The sequence below is a fragment of the Ornithorhynchus anatinus genome, chromosome 9 (assembly GCF_004115215.2).
Source record: "Ornithorhynchus anatinus isolate Pmale09 chromosome 9, mOrnAna1.pri.v4, whole genome shotgun sequence".
NCBI classification, from domain to species: domain Eukaryota; kingdom Metazoa; phylum Chordata; class Mammalia; order Monotremata; family Ornithorhynchidae; genus Ornithorhynchus; species Ornithorhynchus anatinus.
The window spans coordinates 34,081,780-34,109,312 of NC_041736.1; the positions used below are offsets into that span (position 1 = coordinate 34,081,780).

General features: G+C 39.9%; 1 protein-coding gene across 1 annotated transcript in view; it reads right to left on the reverse strand.

Annotated features, from left to right (window-relative positions):
• ATAD2B (ATPase family AAA domain containing 2B) overlaps positions 1–27,533 on the reverse strand; it is a 122,395-nt gene that overhangs the window by 54,107 nt on the left and 40,755 nt on the right. Inside the window, exons 10-17 of the mRNA XM_039913002.1 lie at positions 24,677–24,775; positions 21,755–21,866; positions 20,039–20,154; positions 17,800–17,974; positions 14,848–14,936; positions 14,219–14,378; positions 8,144–8,234; positions 142–453 (exon numbers count right to left, since the gene is read on the reverse strand). Coding sequence (XP_039768936.1) covers positions 142–453; positions 8,144–8,234; positions 14,219–14,378; positions 14,848–14,936; positions 17,800–17,974; positions 20,039–20,154; positions 21,755–21,866; positions 24,677–24,775 — 1,154 coding nt within the window. The remainder of the gene's footprint in view (positions 1–141; positions 454–8,143; positions 8,235–14,218; positions 14,379–14,847; positions 14,937–17,799; positions 17,975–20,038; positions 20,155–21,754; positions 21,867–24,676; positions 24,776–27,533) is intronic.

The following is a 27,533-nucleotide window of genomic DNA, read 5'->3' on the forward strand; positions in this document are numbered from 1 at the left end:
GGAACAACTGAGTAAGAACAACTGTATGAAATGACTGAGAACAACCGTCTTAGGAACCTCTGAAACGCCTTAGGAACCTTGAATTTCATTCCGGGTGGATTCGATTAATTCAAAAAACTGTAATGACAGGATAAATGTTACCTTCTTTTTTATCACCCTGGCTAAATTCAGCATGGGGAAAGACTTTGTGTAAAACGGCTAAGATGTTCCTGAAGCTTCTTTCCAGCAGCGGCCGTATGATAGGGGACAATGCATGTCCCGAGGATGTCACGGCACGTTGGGAAGCAGGCACGATGTTCTGCATTGCATGGTAGAAATCTTGTGCGCTGAGAATGATCGAGGAAACGTCAAGCTGCAGCTTCTGACTGCTGGCGTAAATCTGGGGGTAGTGCCGCCGAAGTGCAATCAAGGCAGCCTCAGTGCAAAGTGCTTTGATGTCGGCGCCACAGTACCCTAATACACAAAGGAGAAAAATGCAAAGGTAAGGCTACACCGGGAAACGGGAGCAATATTTTACCAAAAACACACCTGGAGGGACAGATAACCAGAGGTGGAGCATCATCTTAGGTCCCATTCACTCTACATCCAAACAAGCAGAATCGGAAAAGAAACCTCCCTTTGGGAGATGATAACCTCAGCAAGCCCCCATTGGTGGTATTTACTAAGCACTTACTGTTTTCAAGACTCTGCATTAAGCTCTTGCGAGAGTACAACACAACAGAATAGGTAGACTCAGTCCCTGCCCTCCAGAAGCTAGTGGTGGGGAGAGACATTAAATGAAGTTACAGGGAGGGGAAGCAATTGATTAGAAGAATATGTAGAGAAGGGGGTGACGGATAGGATGACTCACTAAGGGCTTAGTGGCACCACAACAGAACTTTCTAAAATAGGTGTAACGAAATAAGGCAACAGTAGCAGTCAGGTCAATAAGTCGGTACCCAAAACAGGTTCAATTACTAGGAAATGAATGTTTTCAATCAAGCAATGGTATTTACTGAGCACTTACTTTGTGCAGACTACCGTACTAAGCACTTGGGAGAGTACACTACAAAAGAGTTGGTAGACGCATTTCCTAATCCCAGCACTGTTATTTCTCAAAGTGAGCAAAAAACTGTCTTGGTTTCTTAAATCATTTCTTCTTTTCCCCTCTCCTGCAAACTGGCAATTAGTTCCTAGTCAGATGTGTATGAGTTCTCTTTAGGTCTCAACTAATGACATGTCAGCTGGTGCAAGTCCCTGACTTTCTTATGCCTCAGTGACTTTGTAAAATGAGGACTGGCTTCATTTCAAGTCATCTAGGTTCAAATGCACAAACGCTGAATTAGAACTAAGTAAAGCTCACAAAGGCTTTAAATAGACAAAATTGGCAAAATGCAAAATGATTGTAATGCGATGTTATCCCAAATGCTAAGAGTAAGCACCGCTTATAAGAATATGTATTTTAGGGGGGGAAATACGGATGTTTACAAAATACCATAATTCCCACTTCACAATTAACCACACACATACACACAGAACTGTATAATTCCATGGGGTAATCTTAAATGTTAACTACATATGAATAGCTACTGAAATCTTCCTGCGATGGGAGGAAAAAGTAAAATGCACTTAATTTTGCTTTAAATGGTTTTGCTTAATGTTTGCAGCCAAGCTCCAATTAGGTCCACTCCGCCATAATGTTTACGTTTCCTACAGAATATCGAAATAACATGATGCGAGCGCTAAGATAACGTTCTTCTCATGAAATGAGTCTCTTTGGGATATAACATGACTCACAAATTGGTGAAAAATCAGTCAAAACACGCTGCTGCCACATTTCCTAGCCCCTCTTCAGCCCTACAGTACTTTAAATTGGAGTACTTGGAGTACTCTCGGAATTCCAAGAGTACATGGGATTTTTCTGTTTCATAATCTTACAGGACTTGATTCAGTGCAATAACGACAACTAACAGGATGTACAGCATCCTAATAGTGGTGTATACAAGAAAATTCAAATTTGTCCCTAAAGGTGACACGGTGATAGCTTCAAATCATCCACAAAAATAACTGTGGTACTTGTTAGGCACTTACTGTGGGCCAAGTACTTTACTAAGCACTGGAGTGGATGCAAGATAATCAGACTCAATACAGTTCCTGTCCCACACGGGGCTCACACTCTAAGTAGGAGGAAAAACAGGTATCGGATCTCCATTTACGGACGAGGACACCACAACACCCAAAAGTTAAGTGACCTGCCCAACGTCACACAGCTGCAACTGGCAGGTCCAGGACTACAACCAGGTCCTCGGACTCCCGACTCCTTAACCCATCTTTTCCCATGGAATTAAGGGTGACTGTAGCACTTCCCATAACATGAGGCTCTTCAAGAGCACAGCTACCAAAACAATGGGATAAAAGACTATTTCCATTCTAATTTCAAAAGATGTACAGCCACCCCATGATATCTACATGATGATACATCAATCTGTGAATTTTCCAAGAACCTTATCACCTCTCCTCTTCCCTCCTGCTACTAGCACCTCACTCAAAGGCTGAGGAAGGGCAGGGAGGAATTCCCAAATTCAATCAATTCTGCAATTGATTTTAACTTTAGTAGACAACAAACAAAAAAAATATCTTAAGACTACCAGTTAAATGGAGTTGAATTATAAATGAATTTCTCTTTAACGAAAATGATTTAAAATTAACTGTTGTGAAGCTTACATTTTAAATTTACTATTTATGTTTAAGTTTAGATGCCTGAAATTAACCTCAAAGAAGTTCAAAAAATGTTTCATAGAAGTCAAGACAGTTCAATGGACAAATCTAGACACTAAATAACTCTTAATTTAGATGGCAGCTGCAATAATGATCTGTTTTGCACTACAGTGTGGCCTAATAATCAAGTTAGGCCTTGTTCCTTTGCTAAAATTAAAATCAGTATCAGTTCTCAGTCGTGAAACCTTGATCTGGCCATGAGAATTATTGTTTATTGAGTTCCCAATGAATGTAGAACTCCACTGGACTTTGGAATATTTCTAGGATAAACAACTTATTTGTTTTGGTAGAAATTATAAGGGTGGATGCTTGTGAAATAAATTAATATATTGAATTACTGGATTATCAATACTGAACTATTTGGAAAAACTATTAAGATTAGGCTATTTAAACGAATAAATTGGATGCTTGTTTACACCATGATTTCTTTTCTGAAATGTGATTAATGAAATTATATCTGAAGGACATCTTCAACATCTTATGACTTAGACATTTCCTATTTTTTAAATGAAATAGGCTATCACTATTTTTGCAATTCAGTGGGTACTTTGATGGACAATTCATCACCCCCAAAATGAAAAACTCTCGACCCAAGACTCAATACAGTTAGATTATGAAGAGGCAAAATCAGGTTTTTCATCTAGCTATAAAAATTCATGTACCCCAAGAATTTATCCATCATATTTATTGAACGCTTACTGTGCGCAAAGCACCAGTACTAAGCACTCAGGAGAGTATAATATAGGAGTCGGTAGAAACATTCCTTGCCCACGAGGCACTTGCAGTCTGTATAAATACTGCACAAAATTCTTGTAGTTTGAAATGAGAAAATAGGAGCCCGTGGCAATAGTAGCAGTAACCACTGCACATTGAAAGTGGCCATTTCCAAAATTAAGTGCTCTTCTAATTTTCAGTTCTTAAGAATGATATTTAAACAAAATATCCTTTTCTGAGGGAACTACAAGTCTACCTACGAATGACAAAATGGTAACGGAAATCATACTACCCTACCTGAAAGTAAAATACATGTCCAATGGGAATACTGTTTGGTTCATTAGGACGCACAATCTCTCTCCTCTCTAGGATAGCTTCCTAATACACGAATTCTATTTAGGTTTGGTTTAACATACCAATGTTTTTCAAATGCTCTCGACTGATGAGACACATATAGAGTCTTTGAAGATAAACAACAAAAGCCACATTGGAGTTATAAAGTTCACGAAAAAATACTAGAGATAATCCTTTGGAAACACCTAATGAAATCTAAGGAGTACTTAAATTTTATATTGAAAATGCTTTAACTAGCTCTTCTACTTCACCTTAATGTTTATAGTAAGTTAACCCAGAAAGCAAAATGTCAAATAAAATTTCATAGCAGCCAAATGGTTTTCAATCATCCAGTTATATAAAACGCATTTTAAGGATCGAAGTGCGAAGCACTGTACTGGGCACTGGGGAAAAAACTATACGGATGAGACCTAAGCGTGGTCTCTGGTTTCCAAGGCGCTCTCAATCTAAGACAGGGGGTGGAGAGAGGGAGAAGGTTGGCCATGGGCACATAAGGGGAGATGAAACAATAAAAACAAACCCAAAATGCAAAAAAGACATGATAAATACACCAAGAGTAGCGAAGCACTGATGTTACAGCAGCTGAGAATCAGGTTTCTCGCCCCTCAGGCGGGAATATACTTTGAACTGTACTTTCCAAGCACTTAGTACAGTGCTCTACAAACAGTAAGCGCTCAATAAAAACGATTGAACAAATGAAAGTTGGGAGTCTACGAGTCCCAGCTGCTATAGCAGCAGCGACAGGGATTCCACCCTTCTACAAGTTGGAAAGACACAGTGTGGCTATATCTTTCTGCATCACTGGTGAAGGTAGGAACCTATCCAGGCTTTGAGACCAGACAGTCACTCTCTGAGACTCTGGGATACAGTCTCTGGGATAAAAGGAGCTGCCCGGTCTCATGCAGCTGCTTCAAACTCCCTCCTCCACACTGGACAAGAAAGTGTCTGATAGGAGTTTGGATGATGATGGTGCTGGGCTGTTTCTCTGGAAGGTGGTGGGCAAAGTGTCAGGTGACCATTTAATTCCTCCATTATCAAAATTATTTTCTAAGCACTGTACTAAGCCCCTGGGAGAATACAATAGAGGGAGTAGAAATGTTTCCTGCTCTTGAGGAGCTTACAACCTAGTGAGGAAGACAAGACTCTAAAATGAGGGACAGATGGAAGGAGGAAGGATAAGTAATACAGAATGTAAGACGCATATGTGAGAGCTACAAATGCTCAGCTGGTGCAGAACTGAAGTCGCAGCTGGGAAAGGATGACCTGGGCAGAGTAAAAACTAATCAAGAAAAGTCTCCTGGAAAAGACGTGCTCTCAGGAGGACTAATGACTAATGCAGATGGTCACAAACAAATGGCTGAGGGATAATCGTGTTTAGTCTATCGTTAGATGAAGGCATCACCTTCTCGTTTAATATTTCAGGTCATCCTGCCATTTACAGGTGCAAATTTAGCCTCCTCATCGCTCACAGAAGCTTGCCAACAAGGCACTCCTTGCTCTCCTCTCATAACTAAGTCTAAATGCAATTAAATAGGACCTGACTTCCAGCTAGGAAGCTGCGTTTCGAAGTTGTAGTTGGCTAGCTTTCAGCCTTTCCTCTTAGAGGTGGCATTTAGGGCCCGTAGGCAAACAAGTTTACACGACTTTAATATAAATCAATGGGCCAATGTTTTCTCTTCCACCGAGTTAAGAACCACCTGTGACTGTGTTCAAGGCTGGAAGTAAGTAGCGCTCATGCATTCTTCTGCTTACCAGCAAAACTGATGGATTAAAAAGAGGATCAGTGTCTTAGTGTCACAACAGGTGAGATGGTCAGAAATGTCTTAGATTAGCAAGACACTCTGCTTATATGGCTCTTAAAATAGATCAAGTTAAAATCTAAAGCAGGGGGCTGGCAGATGGTTTAGAGTCCATATTCAGGACCCTGTACCTGTCTAATGACATATTTTCTATGATGTTAACCAGGTAGCTGTGGGGAGGTTATTCTCTGGAAAGTGTTCACTATATTATGAGTTAGCTTTTCTACTCTGATTTGAGAGTGCACCAATTGGAAGAAAGAATATTACAGTCAGTTTTCTGCTACTTCCAATATTCTGGCATCCCAAAACAGCCAAGGAATTAGAAATTACACAGATTACATCAATACTTGTATGGGTCACCCAACTATTGCCCTTGAGTTCCTGCTGCTTCATACAGCAGTCCAAAAATGTTACCTGGCATTTCCACTAAAATCTGCTTAACTTCCTTAAAATCATGCCCTGGTAACCACACCGAGATTTCAAAGCAGCTAGAGAAATTGTTTTGAATTGTTTTGAACATGAGTCCAGTAAATAGACTTTGGGTACAGCTGTGGAGCATCTTTTGGATTAGTATAGTTGTCACAACCAAGAACAATGATGTTAAAGCACCACATCATTGGGGTTTTACAAGTGGGACAACTCTTTAAAGGCCTATGACTGCTGCTCCACTCATCTTATTACTTGTTTAAATTTCATTTGTTTTGCCTTCATTATTTGAAATCAAGATATGTATATGATGTTGGATTAATCATCTGCCATATTCATATACTACAAAAACCATTTAAATATGACAACTTATATTAAGGGGAGGAAAGAGGGTGTGAAAGCAAATACTGAATAAAAATAGAGGCAGGAAATAGGTTTTCGCAGTCTCCAAAAAACTATTTCCTGAGAATTTGGGAAAAAAAATATGGAATTTAAAGTTAGGCATTTTTGAAAGTAGTTATAAAGTTGAATCCATTCCTGAGGAAAGAGTGGGACAAATCTTTCAATATGTGACTTAGAGACAAAGTGGTCATGAGGCTCAGGATTCATGGAAATACTGAAGGGGAGTTAGAATAAGATTCAGAATAAAGAATGAAACGTAGAGTGCATAACAGCCAGATGGTGGGAAGGTCCCAGAAATCAGGATTTTTTTTTTCCAATTAGGGATTGGTAAAACTAGGTGTCAGCCATACTTCATCCAAGGACTCTTTTAAAATGATCTCCCACAAGAGCTGACCTATGATTTGAACATTTTATGACACAGTTATATCTTAAAAGCAGCAGGAAATTCTAAAGGGGTGTACTTTCAAAAGAGAAAGATTGGGTTTAAACCCAACTACCACCCTCTCCCATAAAGCATTACAAGGCTTTGCAAAAATCAAGCCAAATTTACATAAAATGGGATTGGCGCATGCTGTTTTATACCCGGCAAAGCTTAGACTGAAGTTTGCTGGATAGATTTAAGTTTTCTTCTCACCAGAAGATGTCGAGGTCTTTGTGCATCAAAAGCTGAGGGATGCTGCTTCGAAGATGGAAGCCCCTGTGGATGAAGAGGATAATTCGGATGTAGCTGACTGAATGGACTGCTGATCAGTTTAATTTTTATTTCTTTGATGGTGGACTCCAATGAATTTGTAACGAAGTTCATCCTTTTTCTGATTACCTAAAAGCCGTCTCAAGTATGTTGCCAGTCGCTACATTTTGGGGGATCTTTTAGACACTTCAATATTATGAAGAGGGGGGTTTTAATATTTATTTTTGTGAAGCAAGAGAAAGAATAAGAAAAAGGAGAAAGAGCGAAGAAAAGCATGCGTATGTGCAAGTGTGTATATGTTTTGGTTACCTACTGTTATCTTTCATTTTACCTAAACCTACTTGAGAGCAACTAGTTTTATCCTGAATTGTCCTTCTTTCATATATATTTATATATATACATATATGTATACATATACATATCTATCTCTTCTTATACTCCAAGGAAGGATTTAGGACTGTAATAGTTTCCTCCCCAGGAGACAGCCAAGTTTCCCCCCCGTGCCAGATCAGCATTACTTGTGAATGGTTTATTAAAATTAAATTGTCCAGTATGCATTTGGGGAATACGCGGTGGTTTCAGAAAAATACTCTTTCCACTGCCCCTCTTCATATTTGTAGACAGGGAGAGGGGGTTTGTAATGTAAAAAACTATCCCCTCCCCCAAATCGGGATTTTGTTTTTTGTAGATTGAAGCCTATTTTTCTTGCCTAAATGTCCTAAATGACACACTGTAGGTTGTATAGGTAACTTGTCTGCTGCTACATTATTTTTGTGAATTTTGTTATTTGATAGCAGCTATATTTGTAATTTAAACAACTGGTCCAATGACTGACTTTCAAAGAAAATTTTAAAATAGAAAAATATTAAAATGAATACAGAAAGTTAAACCTTCCACATGGTATAATATTAACACATTCACTCAATTCACCTTCCAAGCCTGAACACAGAAAACAAAGATGAGGGGAACAGTCAAGTCCAGAACTTTAAACAAAACTTACCAACACATTTTTCAGCCAGTTCAGCTAAGAAAGGATCCGATAATTTGGGATTCCAGTCCCTGGTATGGATCTGTAAAATGTGCTTTCTTGCCTAAAAAAATTGCAACCATATATAGATACATTATACAGGTTTTGGCATGACAACTTTAATTATAATGATCCAGGAAAAATCCTTCATAATCCCTCAAAATACATTCATTAGAATTCTTGGGGTGACAGGAAAAAATCACATCGCTTTCAACATAATCCAATTTAACTCCCTCTAAAGGTTTCATTCAGGTTTCTATCCAAACTTCAGCCTCCACGAAATGTTTGCATAATTGGCAACACAGTATTTTACCATTGAAAAGTGCGTTCTCTTCACTTTTGGAATTTGAAGGTTAAACACAGATTGTATTACTACAAAAACAGCCTCTGTGGCTTTGGAAAATAGCTTCTATAGTTACTAGATGTGTTATTTAATAACTTGCAAATGAATGAGAAATCAAACATTATTCCATAGATTCATAAAATAAAAGGGTATAAAGACTAGAAGCCAATTCAGTTTGAATCAGCCCACTAACACCCCTCTGAAAAGTACATTACTATATTAGTGTAACAAATTCAGTACTCCAACATCAGAAAATTTAATTTTGGGGTGGCAAAAGTAATTAATTCATTATGCGTTTTTCATTTTTCAATCCATCAAACCACTGGAATAGTTAGAGCATTGTCAACTCTTATTCTGGCATTTTCTGCCAAGATAACTGCCACATTAGAAATTTTTGTCTTTGTATTTAAACATTTTGGAACAAGCAATTGGAAGAAAAAATCTTGACATACTTAATAACGTGTCTCTCTTGAGTATGGACAATCTAAGGAGGTAAGGCTAGCTATCATTAGGATGAAACCTTATTTTGGCTTTATCAAAACTCTTTTTCAACTTTTGGGCCCCACTAAGAATTTTTTTTCCCCCTAACTACTGGTCATCACTAAGACCTCGAGCCCTGCAACCAATTACAACTTCTTGGCTAAGATTATGGAGGCTTTTTAAAACGTATCACTTTTGAGTAGTTGGGTGCTTACTATGTGCCAGACACTGAACTAAGTGCTGGAGTAGCCACTAGATGATCGAGTAGGATTTCACATCCCCGTCCCACATGGAGCTCACAGTTTCAGCCAGTGGGGGGAGGGTTTAATCTCCGTTTTACAGATGAGGTAAATGAAGCACAGTGACTTGCCCAGGATCAGAGAGGTAAATGTGGCAACCCAATTATGTTTAAAGTCTGGAAATTTGCATGATCGGTTATCTGGAACGTTAAAATTTTAGGTCACAGAAAGCTAAAGGTACCATTCTAATAGACAAAATGAGTGCATGCTTCTTGAGTAATAGTGTCAGAAGCTCTCTTTCCAGATATATATACGGGCTATTGCCTATTATCTCTCACATGTAGTTGCACCTCACCACCAGGAATGTTACCTTTGAGATATACATATATGCGCATGTATGAGTATATAAATACACATACATATATTCTTTACGGAAGATGAAGTTCCTGATGAAAGAACTTAAATACCTACGATATAGGAAAAATATCTCCATCACATCACAAATTAGGTAGGATGTTAGTGAATCAGAAAATATTATTTCAACAACATGTACCTTACTGGATAGTATGATATGATTTGGAAGAAATGGTTGTATACATGCTCGTGATGTTGGTTAAGGCATGCATAGTCCTACAGTAGAGTAGCTTAAATCCACAGTCTTCACAAGCTCAGTATGGGCAGGGACTGTGTCTGTTAATTCTGTTGTATTGTACTCTCCCAAGTGCTTAGTACAATGTTCTGCACATAGTAAGCGCCCAAGAAATACCATTGATTGATTGATGATGAGACTATATTCCCTCTACACTGGAAGCTCATTCTGAGCAGGGAACATCTCTGCTAATGCTGTTGTACTGTACTCTCCCAAGGCTTAGAACATGCTCTGCCCACAGTAAGAGCTCAATAAATACCACTGATCGATTAGTCTACACATGCTACTGCTGTGGAGAGATAGTCGTCTAGAATGTGCAGTTGGACCTCTAGATTGTAAAACATTTGTAAACAGGGAACTTGCTTTTGATGTAAATGGTCTTTATTAAGAACTTACTATGTGCCACACACTATAACAAGCACTGAGGTAGTTACAAATTAATCAGGTTGGACACAGTCCCTCCCACATAGGGCCTCACAGTCAATCTCCTCTGTACAGATGAGGGAACTGAGGCACAGAGAAGTGAAGTGACTTGCCCATGGTAAAACAGCAGGCACGTGGCAGAGCCAGGATTAGAACCCAGATACTCTGACTCCCAGGACCGTGCTCTTTTCACTAGTGTCTACCAACTTTGTTGTACTGAACTCTCCCAAGTTCCTAATACAATGCTCTGCACACAGTAAACACTCAATGAAAATTACCTCTGATTTTCTGGACCCCTGCCATTCAGGTGAGCACTGTATTCCAGAGTACAGCTCTTTACACTAGACAGTTTCTCCCTCCCTCCCTCTATCCCTATCTTTCTGTCTGTCCCATAGAGATACTTCATAAGGAGCACTGGAATTTAGGGTTGGGAAAGGGAGAAAGATATATCCTACCACAGGACAGGACACAGGCAGGATCTAAGAACACAGATCTTTGTTCCAGTTTTTGCTCCAGTGATGCTGAGTGACGCCAAGTTTTATTAAGCCACCCATGCTCACATGAACTGCAACATGGCTTTGCAAGGTTTAACAGGTATAGTCTGGGATCAGGGAACAGACTTCCCTGAAGTACCTCAAGAGGAGTTCTGTTGTGCCCTCACCATTCGAATAAGGCAACTTATGTGGCTTTACTACAGCAAAACAAACCAGTGGAAAAGTAAGCCACACCAAAACCAAAGGCAAATACACAAAGTGCCTAGATTTAAAGATTGACACCACTGATGGTGAACTCATGGGTATGAATCTGCCTGAAAAGAGGGTGAAGTTGGGGTTTTCCATTCAGGCTTTTGAGGTTTCCCTTTTTTTAAAAAACAAAACAAAACAAAACAGACCAGTGGTGGTTATTGCTTTTACAAGCCCACTGAAACCACTGATCTTAAGAAACTGACACACTGCTTTAAAAACTTCTCAAAAATCTATAGGATATTTAAAGATTCAGTTTTGTTTCTAAGTCATAAATATGGTGAGTCAATCTTCCATTTCCAATGCCCTAATTCAGAGTTAATGATTCCTACTGTACTTCACAATGAAGAATATCTTTAAGCAAATATTCTCACTACTTTTTTAATATGCAGACTTCCCAAACCGTTTGTGTGCAGAAGTTCTTCGATATGCTTTGATAATGCTTACATCCAAATGGATAGGGAACCAGTTAAAATTTCAAAGGGCCCAAACTTCTAATAACATAATCCTGCAGTGAAATATTCTAAAGAAGCTGCAACAATTATGATATAGGCATTTCACCTGTGGGTTTGTGGTTTTTTGTTTTTTTTTTTATAATGGTACTTGTTGAGCACTTACTATATGCTAGGCACTATACTAAGCCCCAGGATAGATACGAGATAATCAGATAACCACATGGGGTTCCCAATCTAAGTAGGTGAATTTAAATCCTCATTTTAGAGATGAGGTAACTGAAGCACAGAAGTTAAGTAACTTGACCAAGGCCACACAGGAGGCAAATGGTGCCTGGATTAGAACTAAGGTCCTCTGGCTTCCAGGCCAGGGCTCTTTCTCCTAGGCTACTCTGCCTCTGTGACACATTACATTTATTCATTCATTTGTATTTATTGTGTACTTACTGTGTGCAGAACACTGTACTAAGCACTTGGAAAGTACAATACAGCAATAAAGAGAGACGGTCCCAGCCCACAATGGTCTTACACATGAAACTCTCCAAAATTTGAATAGCAAATCATTAAATTTTCAGCAGTGGGCTTCCTCCAACCTGAACTTCAGGAGGTGGGCTGAAAGTGACCCACCCCTCCCTTGCCCTGCATTTGAGGCTGGAGATAAAGCCTGTGCTCTCAAATTCACTGTAGTAGTAAGAACGATGGTTCGACTTACCAGAAAAGGGGTCCTGCCACATTCCACTAATGTCCCGAAGAAGGGATACCTGGGTCCTGTTTCTGTCCCCAGATCCTGTGCAGCCCTCCCCAAATAAGAAACATAACCCTTAACGCTTAGGACAGTGCTTAGCACACAGTAAGCGCTCAAATACCATTGATTGACCCAGTTATGCCTCACCTCCATTGCTCCCCGAGTGAAGGAGGAGTCAATGTTTTTAGCCCAGTTTCACTGAAAATTTGAGGAGCAAAGGGAAAAAAAATGGATGATTGGGGTAAAAAACTAGATCTACGTTTCCCTACAGCTCAGTTATCTCGCCACAAAAAAATCAGTTCCAAAATAGTTCAATCATCCGAGAATCTGTGACACCTGAGAATTTTATCCATTTCACCTATAACTTACAAAACAACTTTGTGTCTACTACTTTAAGGGATGTCTGCGCTCAATAAGTCTGGAAAATGAATATGGAATGAAAACTCAGCTAGGGTTTTAGGCATAGCACAGAGATTTTACTACCATGTGCTGTGCTGTGTTTCATAAGAAACCTTTATGAATAAGAAACATTTGTGGAGAGAGAGAGAGAGAGAGAGAGAGAGAGACAGGATTCCAGCCACAGCTGCTCAAAATACAACAATGATTTGCAACTAGAAATCTGCAGGCAACATCAATGCTAAATTCTAAATGGTAAATATGCCTGCAGATGCCCAGCCAGTATCAACAACTCATGGTAAAGTTGGAGAAGGGTTTTCTCCTTTGTTCACTATTTGTTCTAATAAAGTGCCAGGGCCACAAAAAGAACAGTAGTTCCGGGAAATGGAGGACATCTACCCTCAGAATCTAGGCATTGAAGGTAGTAGCCATTTAGCTTGGTATTTATTTAAACCCGGCTGCCGCATGAAGCTACAGAAAAGGGTTTAAAATCCCCGCTCCTAATGAAACACTAATTCCTCCTGAGATTTGGACCCCGGCTCAACAAAGAAACATTCACTTTTTGAGTCAGTTTTGGTTCATAATCTACTGCAGGTTTTGGAGGAGTTTAGCAAACCTATGCAAACAGACTAAAATCAAAGCATAACGAACGTTTTTCCTTGACTCAAGTAGCGTAATAGTAAGAGTATTTATTAAGTGCTTAGTGTGTGCAGAGCATGGCACTAAGCGCTGGGAAGAGGATACACACTGGGATTAGACACGGACCCTGTCTTTTGAAGGGCTCACAATCTGTGAGGCTTCTGGTAGAACACCTTTTGCAGCTGCATTAATTTGGGCTATCACTTCTGAGAGAAAACAGGAGTTATTCTGAGAGTTGAAAAATGGAGAAATTCCTGCTTCAAATATCGGTTTGGAGAAAATTTAGGACATCAATGTTTAATGGGTTGGTAAAACCAGCCAGTTCTATCCAATGTTTGAAAAGCACTGCATTGTGCATCCTATGTACTGTGGGCAGGCTGAATAAGCGACCTCAAAGACTGCATCTTTGAGAGCCTATGGAACTACCAAATTTCTCAACCTTCTTCTGGATGAATTTCACGAGTTAGAATTGACTTAAACCAAAATTTCTGCCTAGTATTCAAAACAGAAAACTAGTTTTAATTCAGGAGACAACAAAATGGGGTTATTAGAATATCTGCAAGTTGGCACAATAATGGTAATATAAAATTGGCTCGATGTATCTTAGGAATGCACGCAAACAATTTTACAGCCATTTGTTACGGTGGACACAATTATAGGGAGAGTTGACAATATAAGGAAGACAAAACACTTTTGTTTTTTGGCGACCCTTGCACATTCAGCGATTGCAGTTTCAATTTTAATACACATAATCCTTGCTCCAAGGGCACAGATGCCTTATAGGGTCCCAAGAAAATTATTTCTCCCCAAAACTCCTTGTAACGTGATTTGTACAAAAGTAGAAAACACGGATATGCCCCCAAGAAATGTTAATTTCTCAGATTTCCTAGTAAATATTCACGCACGTCTCAATATATATGACTCTATCCTAATATCTACCTTTTGATCCGGCAAGTTGAAAAGAAATTCCCTGTCGAAACGACCAGGTCTCCTGAGTGCAGGATCTATAGAATCAAGTCTGTTTGTAGCACCAATGACAACAATTTCTCCTCGGTTATCCAGTCCATCCATAAGAGCAAGCAGGGTAGACACTATAGAACTGCGGCCAACATTTTAAGAGAAACAATTACATATTTTTATAACCATAATTTTTACAATTCTATACAAAAACACATGATTATAAAAAATTTTAAAAATTGAAACCTCACTCTATACAGGCCATTTAGACATATTGCCATCAATTATTATTAAACATTTGAAATCATTGCATTGGTTCCCTCTAAGAGTTTTCATATAACCCAATCACCATCAGTGAATTTCAACCCAAACAACAGAATGCATTTAAATAGCTGATGACACAGAGAATCAAACTGCAGATGAAAGGAATTATACAATCAAAAGAACTATTCTGCTTGATTCCTTTCTAATGGCAATTGCTATTTTGCATATAGTAATTTACTGGTAGAAACCTACTGTAAATTAAAACTATATCAATATGATTAATGGAAAAATACTTTTACAGAACTCAAATTTAAAGATAATTCCCTTGCTGTATTAAGAAAAGCTACCTGTGGATCTGATCTTGCCTGCTTGAACGAACCGGAGCCAAACCATCTATTTCATCAAAAAATATTATAGAGGGTCTCATCAAATATGCCTAGAAACAAAAAGTGAATGTTATTTCCTGATTCAAAACCTTTGAGTAAAAATGAAGCACAACTCATCTACAACAAACTCATGAAGTTTATGAAAACTCAAACAGCACATCCTGTTTACCGAATACAGATACTGAGATCAAATTCAGAGTTGATAAACAAGGTTGGTTTACCGATGAGCGGACATACATTTTCCTGGTTTCAGGGCTGACAGAACAATGAGCCAAGCTTTGGGTAGGGACCCTCCAGCACTATTAAATAAAGATCTCTTTCACAGAGGAAAAAAAGCTGGAATACAGGACTGATAGAGAAATTAAAAGAATTGATATTATTTATCCTGGAAAAGAAAAGTCTACAGGACAATTTAGCTACAAGCAGTGCTCCCCTAACACAGGGCAGCATTCTTGCAAAACCTAGCAGAATTCACTCTGCATAGGTCACTAATTCCATCACGACCGACAGGCTCGGGTGCTTCATGTTTATGGAAAGTTACTCCCTTAAGAGCATTCAAGCTGAAACATGCTGAAAACACGTGTTATAGCAGAACTGCGTGTACATGAAGGATGCTGATGCACTTCTCTCCATCACCTTTTAGGAAAGAGTGAGAGGAAATAGGAGCTAGTCATTTGAAAGGCCAATAATACATCCTTGATGATGCTGAGCAGAGGTTTGGCTTCAATAATCACTCTAAGACTTGCCTCTACAATACAAGATGGCAAGTGACTGCTACTACCTGAAAGAAGCACTGTACAACAGGACGTACAATGGGACATATGCCTAAAACATTTTACTTTATATCAAAGACAAATGAAAAGTGAGAAGTATAGGTATATTTCTACCAACATACATCTTTTACAAGCTGGATAAGGATTTTGGGGGTAAAAAAAAAAAATCATTTGGTGGTAATTCTTGGACTTTAGGGTAAATTAGTTTTAAATTTTTTCTCCATTTTCTTTAAAAGTCCCTGCAGTTTTAGTTTACTTAGTTTGTGTTTTTAAAACGATTTCCAGTCTAGGAGTTCCTGGCTATGAGAGCCCCACAGGGTTAGGACAGGAACTGATTCCATTACCCAAAGTAAGAGCAAAAGGGGAGATCTTGGGAATAACGAAGTGATAGTGGACAGAAGCAACTGAAGCAGGAATCTTCTTGTAGAAGAAAAGCCTTGGGTAGGAACGGGAGGGAAGAAAGGGGAGAAGCCACTGCAATCCCCAACAGCAGCAGTGGCCCTTTGCAGACTTCAATGGGATGTTTCTACTGGCTCAGCCTCCATGGTGAAAGGAGAGGTGGAGGAACAGAGAGAAAAGTTAAGAGGAGGCAGGACTGCCCAGGGAGGTAGAAGGAGTGGAAAAACGGATAGCCAATGATAGAAGTGAAAAACTACAATGAGATATACAGGCAAAAAATGGCAAACAGGGTTCTGTGTTGAATCCACATTATTATATTTGGGGTACAAAGCAGGGTAAATCGGGTAAATGCCAGACCCTGTTTATTTTCATTTAGAATCAAAATTGAAATACCAGGTTTTTCTCAAGTGTATTTAGATTTTAGCCAGAAGCTCACAACCTCGGTACTATCTTTGACTTCCCAATGTCTTTCGACTGCCGCTTTCAGTCTGCAATTAAATCCCTCCATATTCTCCACCACATTTCCCAGAGCCCTTCCTCCCTCTCTAACCAAACAGCTACCAACCTGTTCTGGGCACTCCTCATATCCTGGCCACGCTACTGCAATCACCTCTTTATTGGTCTCCCTACCTCCAGGTTCTCTCCTTTCCAGTCCACACTTCACCTTTGCTCTCTGAGTCATCTTTCTAATAAGACATTCTGCTGATGTCTCTCCTCATAAAATCCCCCAAAGGTTACCTATTTTCACTCCGTGTCCAACAGAAACTCCAGCCCTTTGGCTATAAGGCATTTGGTCTGTTCTCTCAGTTTTCTTTTTCCTCTAAAGCCCAACTTGGGAAGTTTATTCCTCCTGTCCCGGACTTCCTTGCCCTTGCCCTACCTGAGACTCGTTCCCCAGCTCAACCCCACCAGACTACAGCTCCCTCCACTTCTAATTAGCTCTTGTGAAATTCCACCTACTTCAGGAGTCATTCCTCGATGATTTTCCTTCACCCCAAGTCACATTCTCCCAACTTCCACCCCAGCACTTTTTCCACTCACAGCTACCGACAGCATTTTTGTATAAAACAGTTAACAGACCACTGAAGCACCTATTCATCTCATCTTCCCATTCATCTTTCCAGTCCCTTCTCTGTCCTCTCTGTAAATCATTCTATCTCCACTTTTAGATTCTATACTCCCTGAATCCAGAGATTACGCTTTTTACTTTTTGTCATAAAGAATAAAAAATCTCTCCTGACTTAGGTCCTCATTTTCCCTGCTAGGTCTCCCTTCTACACTGCCTACACACTTAAATCCGTATCCCATAAGCACTTGATATTCACCCCACTCCAGCCCAAAAGTACTTATCTATGAATCCTTATACTTCCCTGCTATCTGTAATTTATTTTAATGACTATCATCCCCTCTAGACTGCAAACTCCTTGTGGCCTGGGAACATGTCTACCAACTCTATTGTACTGAACTCTCCCAAGAACTTAGTATACTGCTCTGTGCAAGTTAAGTGCTCAGTAAATACCATCGGCTGATCGCCCTCTCCCAAACGTTTAGTATATAGTGCTCTGTATACATTAGGCACTTCAAACTATTAAGTGACAGGTTGAAATTGCTTCTCAAAACATTTTGTTTACCTGATGACTGTGGCCTTTAACAAAACCATTATCTCTCCATGAAGGCTGTGTAAAACATCCTAACGGGATTGAATTCACAAGAATTCTAAGTAAAATATGATTTCTCTAACCTGATCAAACAGAAGCCTAAGTTGCCGTTCCGATTCACCAACCCACTTGCTGAGGCAGTCTGCTCCTTTCCTCATAAAGAAAGCCACCTTTTTATCGCCTTGACTGCATTCGTTAGCTAGAGCCCTGGCTACTAAGGTTTTACCAGTTCCAGGAGGACCATAAAATAGGCAGCCCCTGCAAAAGCAAAAGCAAAATTATGTTACCACTACTTCCATGACAATCTGAAACTCCAATTTATATAAACCAAGGCCTCTTTAGAGGAACCTCCTTAAATACAGTACTCCAATGCCCTTTGGCCTGGAATTAGAAGGTAACCTAGATAATCCTTCAACTCTTCATCCAACTGTGTCAGAGAGACCACACATGAAACCTTAAATCTCGATAGATTGCTGGCCTTTACAAATTTTAAGGTGGTATTAATGAAACTTAACACAAGTCTAGAAAAGAATCTACATGCACCTTTCCCCACAGTTTTTCCCATGAAGAGGATGGCGTTTTATTTAATCCTCAGCAATTCAGTACAGAACATGATATAACTAGAAAGCTTTGCATACTTGGCTCATTGTGGGCAGGGACTGTATCTACCACCTCTGCTATATTGATATATTGTACTTTCCCAAGTGCTTACTATAGTGCCTTGCACACAGTAAGCACTCAGTAAATACTATCGAATTACTGGTTTTTTTAATAACATGCTACAGGAGGTAAACCTCTTAGAATAGCCTTGAAAATATGCAAATATTTTTTGGAGTTGAAATATAAAGGGAGAGTTAAAAATGGCATGCAATGAATTAGATACTGAATTTTACTAATAATGAAGCTCAAAATGAAATTTTCTCTTCAGAGGAAAGGCACTAGATTAATCAATGACTAAACACTTGTAAATATGCATCTTCAATATATTTTTTCTCAGTCATTTTCTACATTACCAAAATGTATGTCTTCGGAAATTAAGGTCACCCATTTGTAAGAGTTTATTTGAACATAAATATGAATGCTGAAATTTTATTTTTAGAACAGATACATAAATATATATATATATACAGGCACAGTGGTGCTAATTTAGATGTGGACGATATTTCAGTACTGATTAAGAACTTCCCACTTCATTATTTTTAAGCGGGACACTTGGCTCTTCAAGTGTGTATTATGCTGAAAGACGTACTCCTCATATCAACTTGTTGGTGTTAGATAACTTCAAAATACCATCAGAAACTAGGTACTTTAAATTACGGCAGCCAGCTTGGGTGGACTATGAAAACCACCCTCTGCATGTGCTTTGGGAGCTCCTAACGAGTCAATGCAGCAAACTTAGATGGTGAGGTGGCTGCAGTGAGAAGCAGCGTGGCTTAGTGGAAAGAGCATGGGCCTGGGAGTCAGAAGGATCCGGGTTCTAATCCTGTCTCTGTTTCGTATCTGCTGTTTGACCTTGGGCAAGTCATTTCACTTCTCTGGGCCTCAGTTACCTCATGTGTAAATTGGGAAACAAGTCAGGGAGCCCCACTTGGGACAGGCACTGTGTCCAACCTGATTTACTTGCATCTACCCAGTGCTTAGCTTAGAGTGTTTTGCACACAGTAAGTGCTTTACAAGTTCCATAATTACTACTGCAAGGGGCCAATATGTTCAGGGTTCTAACCAGTCTTCCGGCCTGGCCTCTCCCACCAGTTCCCCTAGGCTGCTCTTTCTAAGATCCCCATACAGGCAGGGCGACTACTGGCATTTGAATGATTCTATTTAGCTTTCCAACCCACTGGTTCAATGCTAGCTTCGTTCCTGGCACTAACTCTAAGACTGCGGGCGGAGGGGTACTTGGGAATCGGGAAGGGGGGAAAGGGAGAAAAAACTTAAAAAGCTGTGGTGGAGGTAGATGGTAAGGCAGAGCAGGTGGGTTACCTGATCACCAAAGCCATTTTACTTCAAGTGAAGTAAACCGTGTGTACCTTGTTATGGGAACACATCACTGTAGCTTTACTACTCATTTATAATTGAATATACAGTTCTACATAATTCTGGGAAAAGAGGGTAATCCACCTAAATTCAGGAACCATCTCCCACTTACAACATTGTTCTTTATGAGGAAATTGGTTCTGAATTTGATTTTCAGGAACAAGTGGAGTTGTAAGTCAGAAGACTGCCTGCACAGGAACCGGCCTCTACTGCTCCTCCTTCCCAACCTCTCTCATCATTTTAGGGAGCCACTAGTCAAGTCAATACCGATGAAATCATCAAGCTTACCTTGGAGGTTGTATTTTGAATTTTTCAAAAATTTCTGGATACAGCAGAGGAAATACCACCATTTCCTTTAGAGCATGAATATGATGGCTCAATCCGCCTATGCAATCAAAACGCACCTTGCGGAAGGGAAAAAACAGGATAATGTAAATGATTTCTCATGTGAATTTGCTATAGTTTATTTTGAATTTAAAAAATACTTCTGCAGCAAGCTAATCAATAATAAAAAATAAAGGCTACGCAATGTATCAGGAATACATTCAAGCTTGCATTTTTGGCTACCCATACAATTGCCCTCTCTAATCTTTATTCTAAGATCAAAATGAGGCATGTCCTGATGCTATGACTATTCTTTTCCCTAAAGAGAAAATAGCTCAGTGAAACAAAAACTTTTCTGCCCCACCTGAGACTTGTAGAAAGCTACGGTTAATCCCAAAGAGAGAAAGGTGACATGTTGCTAGGCCGAGAGAATTTTCTAGTATCTCAGCTGCTTTTCTCTGTTGGCATATCCAGCTGGGCTCAGGTTTAGATCCTTACTGTAGGTGAAGCTAAGCTCGAGGGACTGATGAGGAAATTGCAAGCTTGACTGGGATTATTTCCAGAAGACAAAGGCCCACACTTTCGTAGAGTCATGGCCTGGGAGATATATTTCTCCATAGGCTTCTGGAAAAGGGAGCTGATCAAACCAGGCAGGGCCTTTTAAATTCAGGAGAGGGTACTCTCTCTGACCCCATGCCTGTCTTCTTCTTGGGGGGCCAGATGAAAAGCAGTGATGAAGATCCTGCCATGGGCTGAAAGCAAACCCGACATCACCAACTTGGTCCATTTCCCAAAACACCTTAGTTTTCAAAGCTATATAAAACTTTCAGTGTTTACTGTAACCTGTTTAACTAGGGGTGAAATAGAAATTCAGATCTGATTTAGCTTTTCCCTCTTTCCCCAGCTCTTCCACTTGTCAGTTGTGGGATACCGGGCAAGTCACATCATTTCTCTGTGCTGCGGTTACCTCATCTTTAATGGGGATTAAGACTGTGAGCCCCATATGGGACATGGAGTGTGTTCAACCTAATTAAGTTATCCCTTCCCCAGTGCTTAGCATAGTGCCTGGCACATAGTAAGCACTTAACTAATATCACTTTTACACCTGTCTCCCCTGACGGCATAAGATCCCTGAGGGTAGGGAATGAGTATTTGATTTTTATTGCACTTTTCCGAGCATTTAGTGTCCCGACATTTCCGCTTCTAATCCACGGCTTACACCTTCTCTCTTGTCTGGAACATCTTCTCAGTACAAATCTGCCAGAATTCCACATCTTCCAGGAGATTCTCCCCCAGTCACATCTTCTCAACTATTTTCTTGGCATATAGATTTACATATTCTATTTATAGGACTTCCTCCTATCCGCAAATCATTTTACATCTCTCTCCACCACTGCCTTGTCAGCTCCTTGAGTATCCTATATCACACACTCCCCCAACCCCAAGTTTTTAGTATAGTTCTCTGCACATCCTAGGTACTTAATTACAACTGACTGGTTACCATGCCTTTATACTTTCTTGCACTCCATAAATGGCCACAGGAAAAGAAAAATGGTACTCTGCTTTATAGGGGTAGTTCCCTGCACAGTTAGAGTTCACCAAATTTGATTTTCTGAACTTCTGTGTTCTAAAAATTAAATTTCAACAACACACGTCTTCAAAGAAACATTAAAAACCTACTGATTTGTCAAGGATCATTGGATCTACATCAGCCAAACTCGCCCCCACTTTGACTCGCTCTCGCAGAATTCCACTGGCTAAATCTTCTGCTCTGAAATTCATAGGCAAGCATCTGTGTGTTGTAAAAATTATGGGAGAGAGAGAGCGCAGTTGGTGAGTTTTATATAGATCATCCAGAAATTCAAACATCAAATTGATATTCACGTCTGACAGATCTCTTACTTCCAATTAGAAGTGATATTAAACAAATCAATTTGGAACAAGCCTAGAAAATGCTTTTTGAAGTTTCTCTGGTGATATTTTGAACAATTCATCATAGTTTTCCTATCCAACCTTTATAATATCCTAAATTTCTTTTTTCTTCTATGAAAAACTGCCCCCAAATTTAAACTCTCCATTAGAACAGCACACACGAAAAACCAACGTGCTTATGCTAGCATCGCAATCTTCTGACAATTCTAAATGACAAGAATCAGTGGGCTTCTGACCTCTCTAAAGTGGATATTTCGAACACACACCCAAATGTAGCTGTCATCTGACAAAGAAGCTGCATAGGGTGAGCATTATCAGTGTATGAAAAAGATAAATATGACTGGCAGACCTTCTACACACCAGTTTTTTCCCTTTCCTGGATACATGAACGGTGTCTGCCACTGAAGTCATCGGACGATCCTGAGTAAGAAGACTTCGTGATGGAGAAATTGCACAAAGGGATCAATCAGAGTGACGGTGGTTGGCACAAGTGGCACGCACAACACTTACTTATCTCCCCTCAAGTCAGGCTCTCTCTTCGGCAAGACACCGGACAAGCGAGCAAGCCGACATCCAGCGCTTAGTACAGTACCTGGCACATAGTAAACACTTAACGAATACCACACATTATTATTAGGCGTGCCACCCATTGCTGCAGGTTTACCAGGACGGTTTGGGATTTTTTGGTTTCCTTTGTGCTATTTACGGTTCGAGAGACTAAGCCTGGTGTAGAGTCCATCCTCTGGCACCCTAACGCAGCAACCATTTCCCTTGGCAGCTGCTACTGTTTAACCCCTCAAGGTTGGCCGGCTATTTTGCAGGATTCTTCCTGCACCTGCCCACCTGGCGGAATGCCGTAGGTGGTTCCTCGGACAGAAATCCTGACCTCTGATGGCACAGCCGCAGAAGTTATCCCAGCATTTGAGGAGTTAGTGCTAGGACCCAAGTGACAGGAATCTCCGAGGTGTGCTCTTTCCACCCTACCAACTGGAGGGTTGGACTAAGTGCAAGAGATCAACATCTATCCCTTTCCGCCTCCATTTCACCACAAAATGGGTCTTTATGTTAAATGCAGGTTTGCACGGAAGACTGAAATTGTTGAATTAAAAAAAAAAACTTCTACTTGTTCTAAATGAGGCGATGATAAACACATGTTAAGCAAAATAAAATTACCACCCCCATTTATTTCCAGGGCCAGATCCTATCAGCGGAGATGTTATCCATACTGTATCCAAATTAGCATTAACAATATTTCTGGTATTTGTTAAGAGCTTACTGGGTGCCAGATACTGTACTAAGCACTGGGGTGGATATTAGCAAACTGGGTTGGACACAGTCCCTGTTCCACATGGGGTTCACAATCTTAGTCCCCACTCTTCAGATGAGGAAACAGACACAGAGAAGTGAAGTGACCTGCACAAGGTCACACAGCAGACAAGTGGCAGAGCTGGGATTAGAAGTCACAACCTGACTCCCAGGCCGTGATCTCTCCACTATGCCATACTAAGAAGCCCCAATTAGCTTCAAAGACCTAAATACTATATTTTCATAAAGGATTCATTCACCGATGGTTTCTGGCTGACTATGAATTTGAAGTAAACTCGCAACTGTAAAGAACCACTAGAATCTCCAGAACTCATCGTCACATGTGAATACCCAGCTAAAACAATGCCATCCAGGCTAAACAGGCCAAAGTTTAAATAGATGGCTTACAATACCTCTAAAGAATCTTAAGACAAGAAGGATCTGGATCTAATCCTGGCTCTGCCACGTTTGCTTTGTGACCTTGGGCAAGTCACTTCACTTCTCTGCATCTCAGTTACCGCACCCAGAAAATGGGGATTAAGACTTTGAGCCCCATGTGGGAAATTGACTGTGTCCAACCTGACCAGCTTGTATCTATTCCAGAGTTTAGAACAGTGTCTGGCACACAATTGAAAAAAATACACCCAAGGGCTGCAAGCCTAAGCTTGCTTCTTCACTCAGCAGAATGAAGAAGGGGACTGCAAGCCTTCATGTCTACAAGCTTGAAGAACTGCAACCCTGGAACCCTTTTTAAAGAAGTCGGATCACACTTTTTGGGACAGGAAATGTTATCTGACACACAAGAGAGAGAGAGTCTAAAATGAGAATGAACTGAGACTGCCTTCTTAAATACTATGTCACTCCAAGACTTTTCACTTGAGACCAAATAGGCTACAGGGTTTAATTATTTGGGTATTTGTCAAGTGCACTGTTCTAAGCTCTGGGATAGACTCAAGTTAATCGGATCAGACACAGTCCCTGTCACACGGGGCTCAGAGGTTAAACAGAGGGGAGGCTAAGGTAACATTTTATTGACATTATTAACCAGGACACACAAAGTATTATTACGTGGAAGAGAGAGAACTATAATTTGCAAAAATATACTTGGTAAAATTCACCATAAATATAAAAAATCAAAAATATGGGTTGTCTAAAAATTCCAATAAGAACATACTGGCTTTTGGAAAATTTTGATCAAATCTTTCATCTGACTGACATTCAGATTACATTCCAATTTTCTACAGTACAGCCTTAATAAGAACACTTTCTAGAATTTTAAGACCTTCAACTTTCTTTCTGTATTCTCATTTAAATGACCAGGAATACTTTTTCAGCTACGTAAAAAGGCACTTCAAATTGACATACCTGTTTCTTGCTCTTGCCATGCTCTTAGATTTCCTTCTTTCAAACCGTTCTTCATCGGAAGAGGTTGTGTCACTGCTATGAATTGCATGCTTCTTTCTCCTATTTAAAAAAAGAAAAACATGCAACTGGTGGGGCAATTGTGGAAGAAATTACAAAACCACCTAGTTTGTAATATGGTGGGAATGTATGCAAAAACATAAGCTTTGGCTTGCTCCCTGAGTTTATAAATTATTTTTATGCCCATAAACATTCGGAATCCGTGGAAAGCATGGTTTTTCTATTTTTCCACAAATCAGTCTAAAATCTTCCAAGATGCTAAAAAACAAGACAACATAATAAAATACTGATGTGTGCCCTAAAAAACCCATTTGAGCAAAACCTCACATAGCCTCTTCCAGACTTACCTATATCTCAAAGCTCAGCAAACATCTCATTTTATTGCTTCCCCATAATTTCTCCAAACCCATATTCTTATACCCTTCATTTCTCTGTCTAAATCCTACTGGGTGAACTGGGAAAATTGTAGAAGCACTCCCTAAATTCTACATTTCTAGACTAAAAAGGCTTAAGTTCAAACTCCTTAATACTATTTCCCTTCCACACTAACATGACATAAAGAATCTGGTACACAGTAAAACAATGAATATTTCCAAAACAACTTTCCCCCTTCTAAAATGCTCTTGCCACTTTTTACATTAGCTCTACTGAATTTTAATGCCAGTACTTCTTACCGTTCCTGCTCACTTCAAGGCAATGCTGTAAAGTTTATCTTTGTTTAAACATTTCCTTTCCCCTCCCTCTCAAACTGGAAATATTCTGAAAGGAAGCAGTGTGGCCTAATGGAAACAGCACGGGCCTGGGAGTTGGAGGGCCTGGGTTCTAATCACGGCTCTGTCCCGTGTCTGTTATGTGATCGTGGGGCACTTCTCTATGCCTCGGTTCCCTCATCTGTAAAATGGGGACTAAGACCGTCAAGCCCCATATGGGCCAAGGACTTGCAAATTAGTATGGTGTCTGGCACGTAGTAAGAGCTTAAATACCATTAGAAAAGAGACAGAGAGATTAAAAGTCATTTCAATTTCAATTTAGCACTAGATGCTGGCAGATTTACATAGCATTAGCAATAATAGCAGCAGAAAAAATCATTATTTAGCATCAACTGGGTGCTTGGGAAAGTACAAAAGAAGCATGAAACATGTTCCCAGCCACAAGGACCTGATGCTAAAGTGGGTGACCGACAAGCTTACTGACAAATGGGGCAATCAGAATAAATACAATAATCAATCATACAAATATATATAAGTGCTGAGGGGAGGACATAAGCAGATAAATAGGAAAAAGCTTAAATGCTAGAAGTGCTAGTGAGTTGAGTTTAGGGGGTTTGGTTAATCAGCAAAGATATGTCGGAGATAGGATTTTAGGAAGGTCCTGAAAATGGAGAGAACTGTGGTCTGTCCGATTTGGGGGGGAAGGAATTACAGGATGACCCAACAGCAGGATCGAGGACAGTTGAGTCATTACATGATGATAGATTTCTAGGAGGCTAGTAGTAAGAGTATATCTTGTGCAGAGCCCTGTACTACACACACTAAACATTGGGAGAGAATAAACTGGTGGGAATTAGACAAGGTCCCTGCCCCTCGAGAAGCTCACAATCTAAGAAGTTAGCATATGGTGTCTTTTTCATAGATAAACATGAAAGGTAACTTTTTGAAAATTAAGTGTTTACATGTGTACACACAAAAACCCTCTATTCAAATACTTTACTAATGGTACGTATATGTATTACTCCTCGATCAGGGAACTGTTTTGAATATGTTTAGATTGCTTTGGGAATTTTTGTGCCTCTTGGTAGCACACTAGTGGACTTGACACCATTTCCAATGCTAAACTAAAATTAGTTTAGCTTACTACTCTTTCAGTTAATACTGGATTTGCATGGAACCAGTTAAGAGAACTAAGAGTAAGAGCAGTAAAGAAAAAGAATTGAGTGCCACCTGGATTAGATTTTGATTTTTTCTAAAAAAGCCAATACCACAAGTTCATCAGTCTCCATATATATATATATATAACTGAATGATGTTCTGTGTTGGGAAGCCATCAATGAATGTGGGGAAAAGCAGATTGAAGGGTGAAAGGAATATGTGGTTCACATCAACACCCACTAAAATTTATATTTATGTTTAAGATACTTTGTAGAAACAGATTCAATCTAAAAATGAGTGCAATTGAATGTGGGCAAAACACTTTATCGCATCAGGTTTTAGATTACCAAATGCAATACATTACATCCCAAATGATTACTATCAATAATTAATTATGGTATTTGTTAAGCACTTACTATAAGCACTGTTCTAGCATTTATTAAGCATTTACTTAAGCTCAGGAAGCAGCACGGGATAGTGGTTAAAGCCCGGGCCTAGGAGTCAGAAGGTCAGGGGTTCTAATCACGGCTCTACCACTTGTCTGCAGTGTGGCCTTGGGCAAGTCATTTCACTTCTCTGTGCCTCAGTTATCTCATCCATAAAATGAGAATTAAAACTATGAGCCCCTTGCAGGGCAGGGACTGGGTCCAACCCGATGTCCTTGTATCTGCCCAAGGGTCTGGCAAATAGTAAACGCTCAACGGATACCAGAATTATTATTATTGTTTTTTTACTGTGTGCAGAGCACTGGGCTATGCATTTTGGACATTACAGTAGATAGAAGGAAAGAGGAAAAGGAGAAGCGTACGAGTTCTTGTCTGTCCGTCTCCCCCGATTAGACTGTAAGCCCGTCAAACGGCAGGGACTGTCTCTATCTGTTGCCGACTTGTTCATCCCAAGCGCTTAGTACAGTGCTCTGCACATAGTAAGCG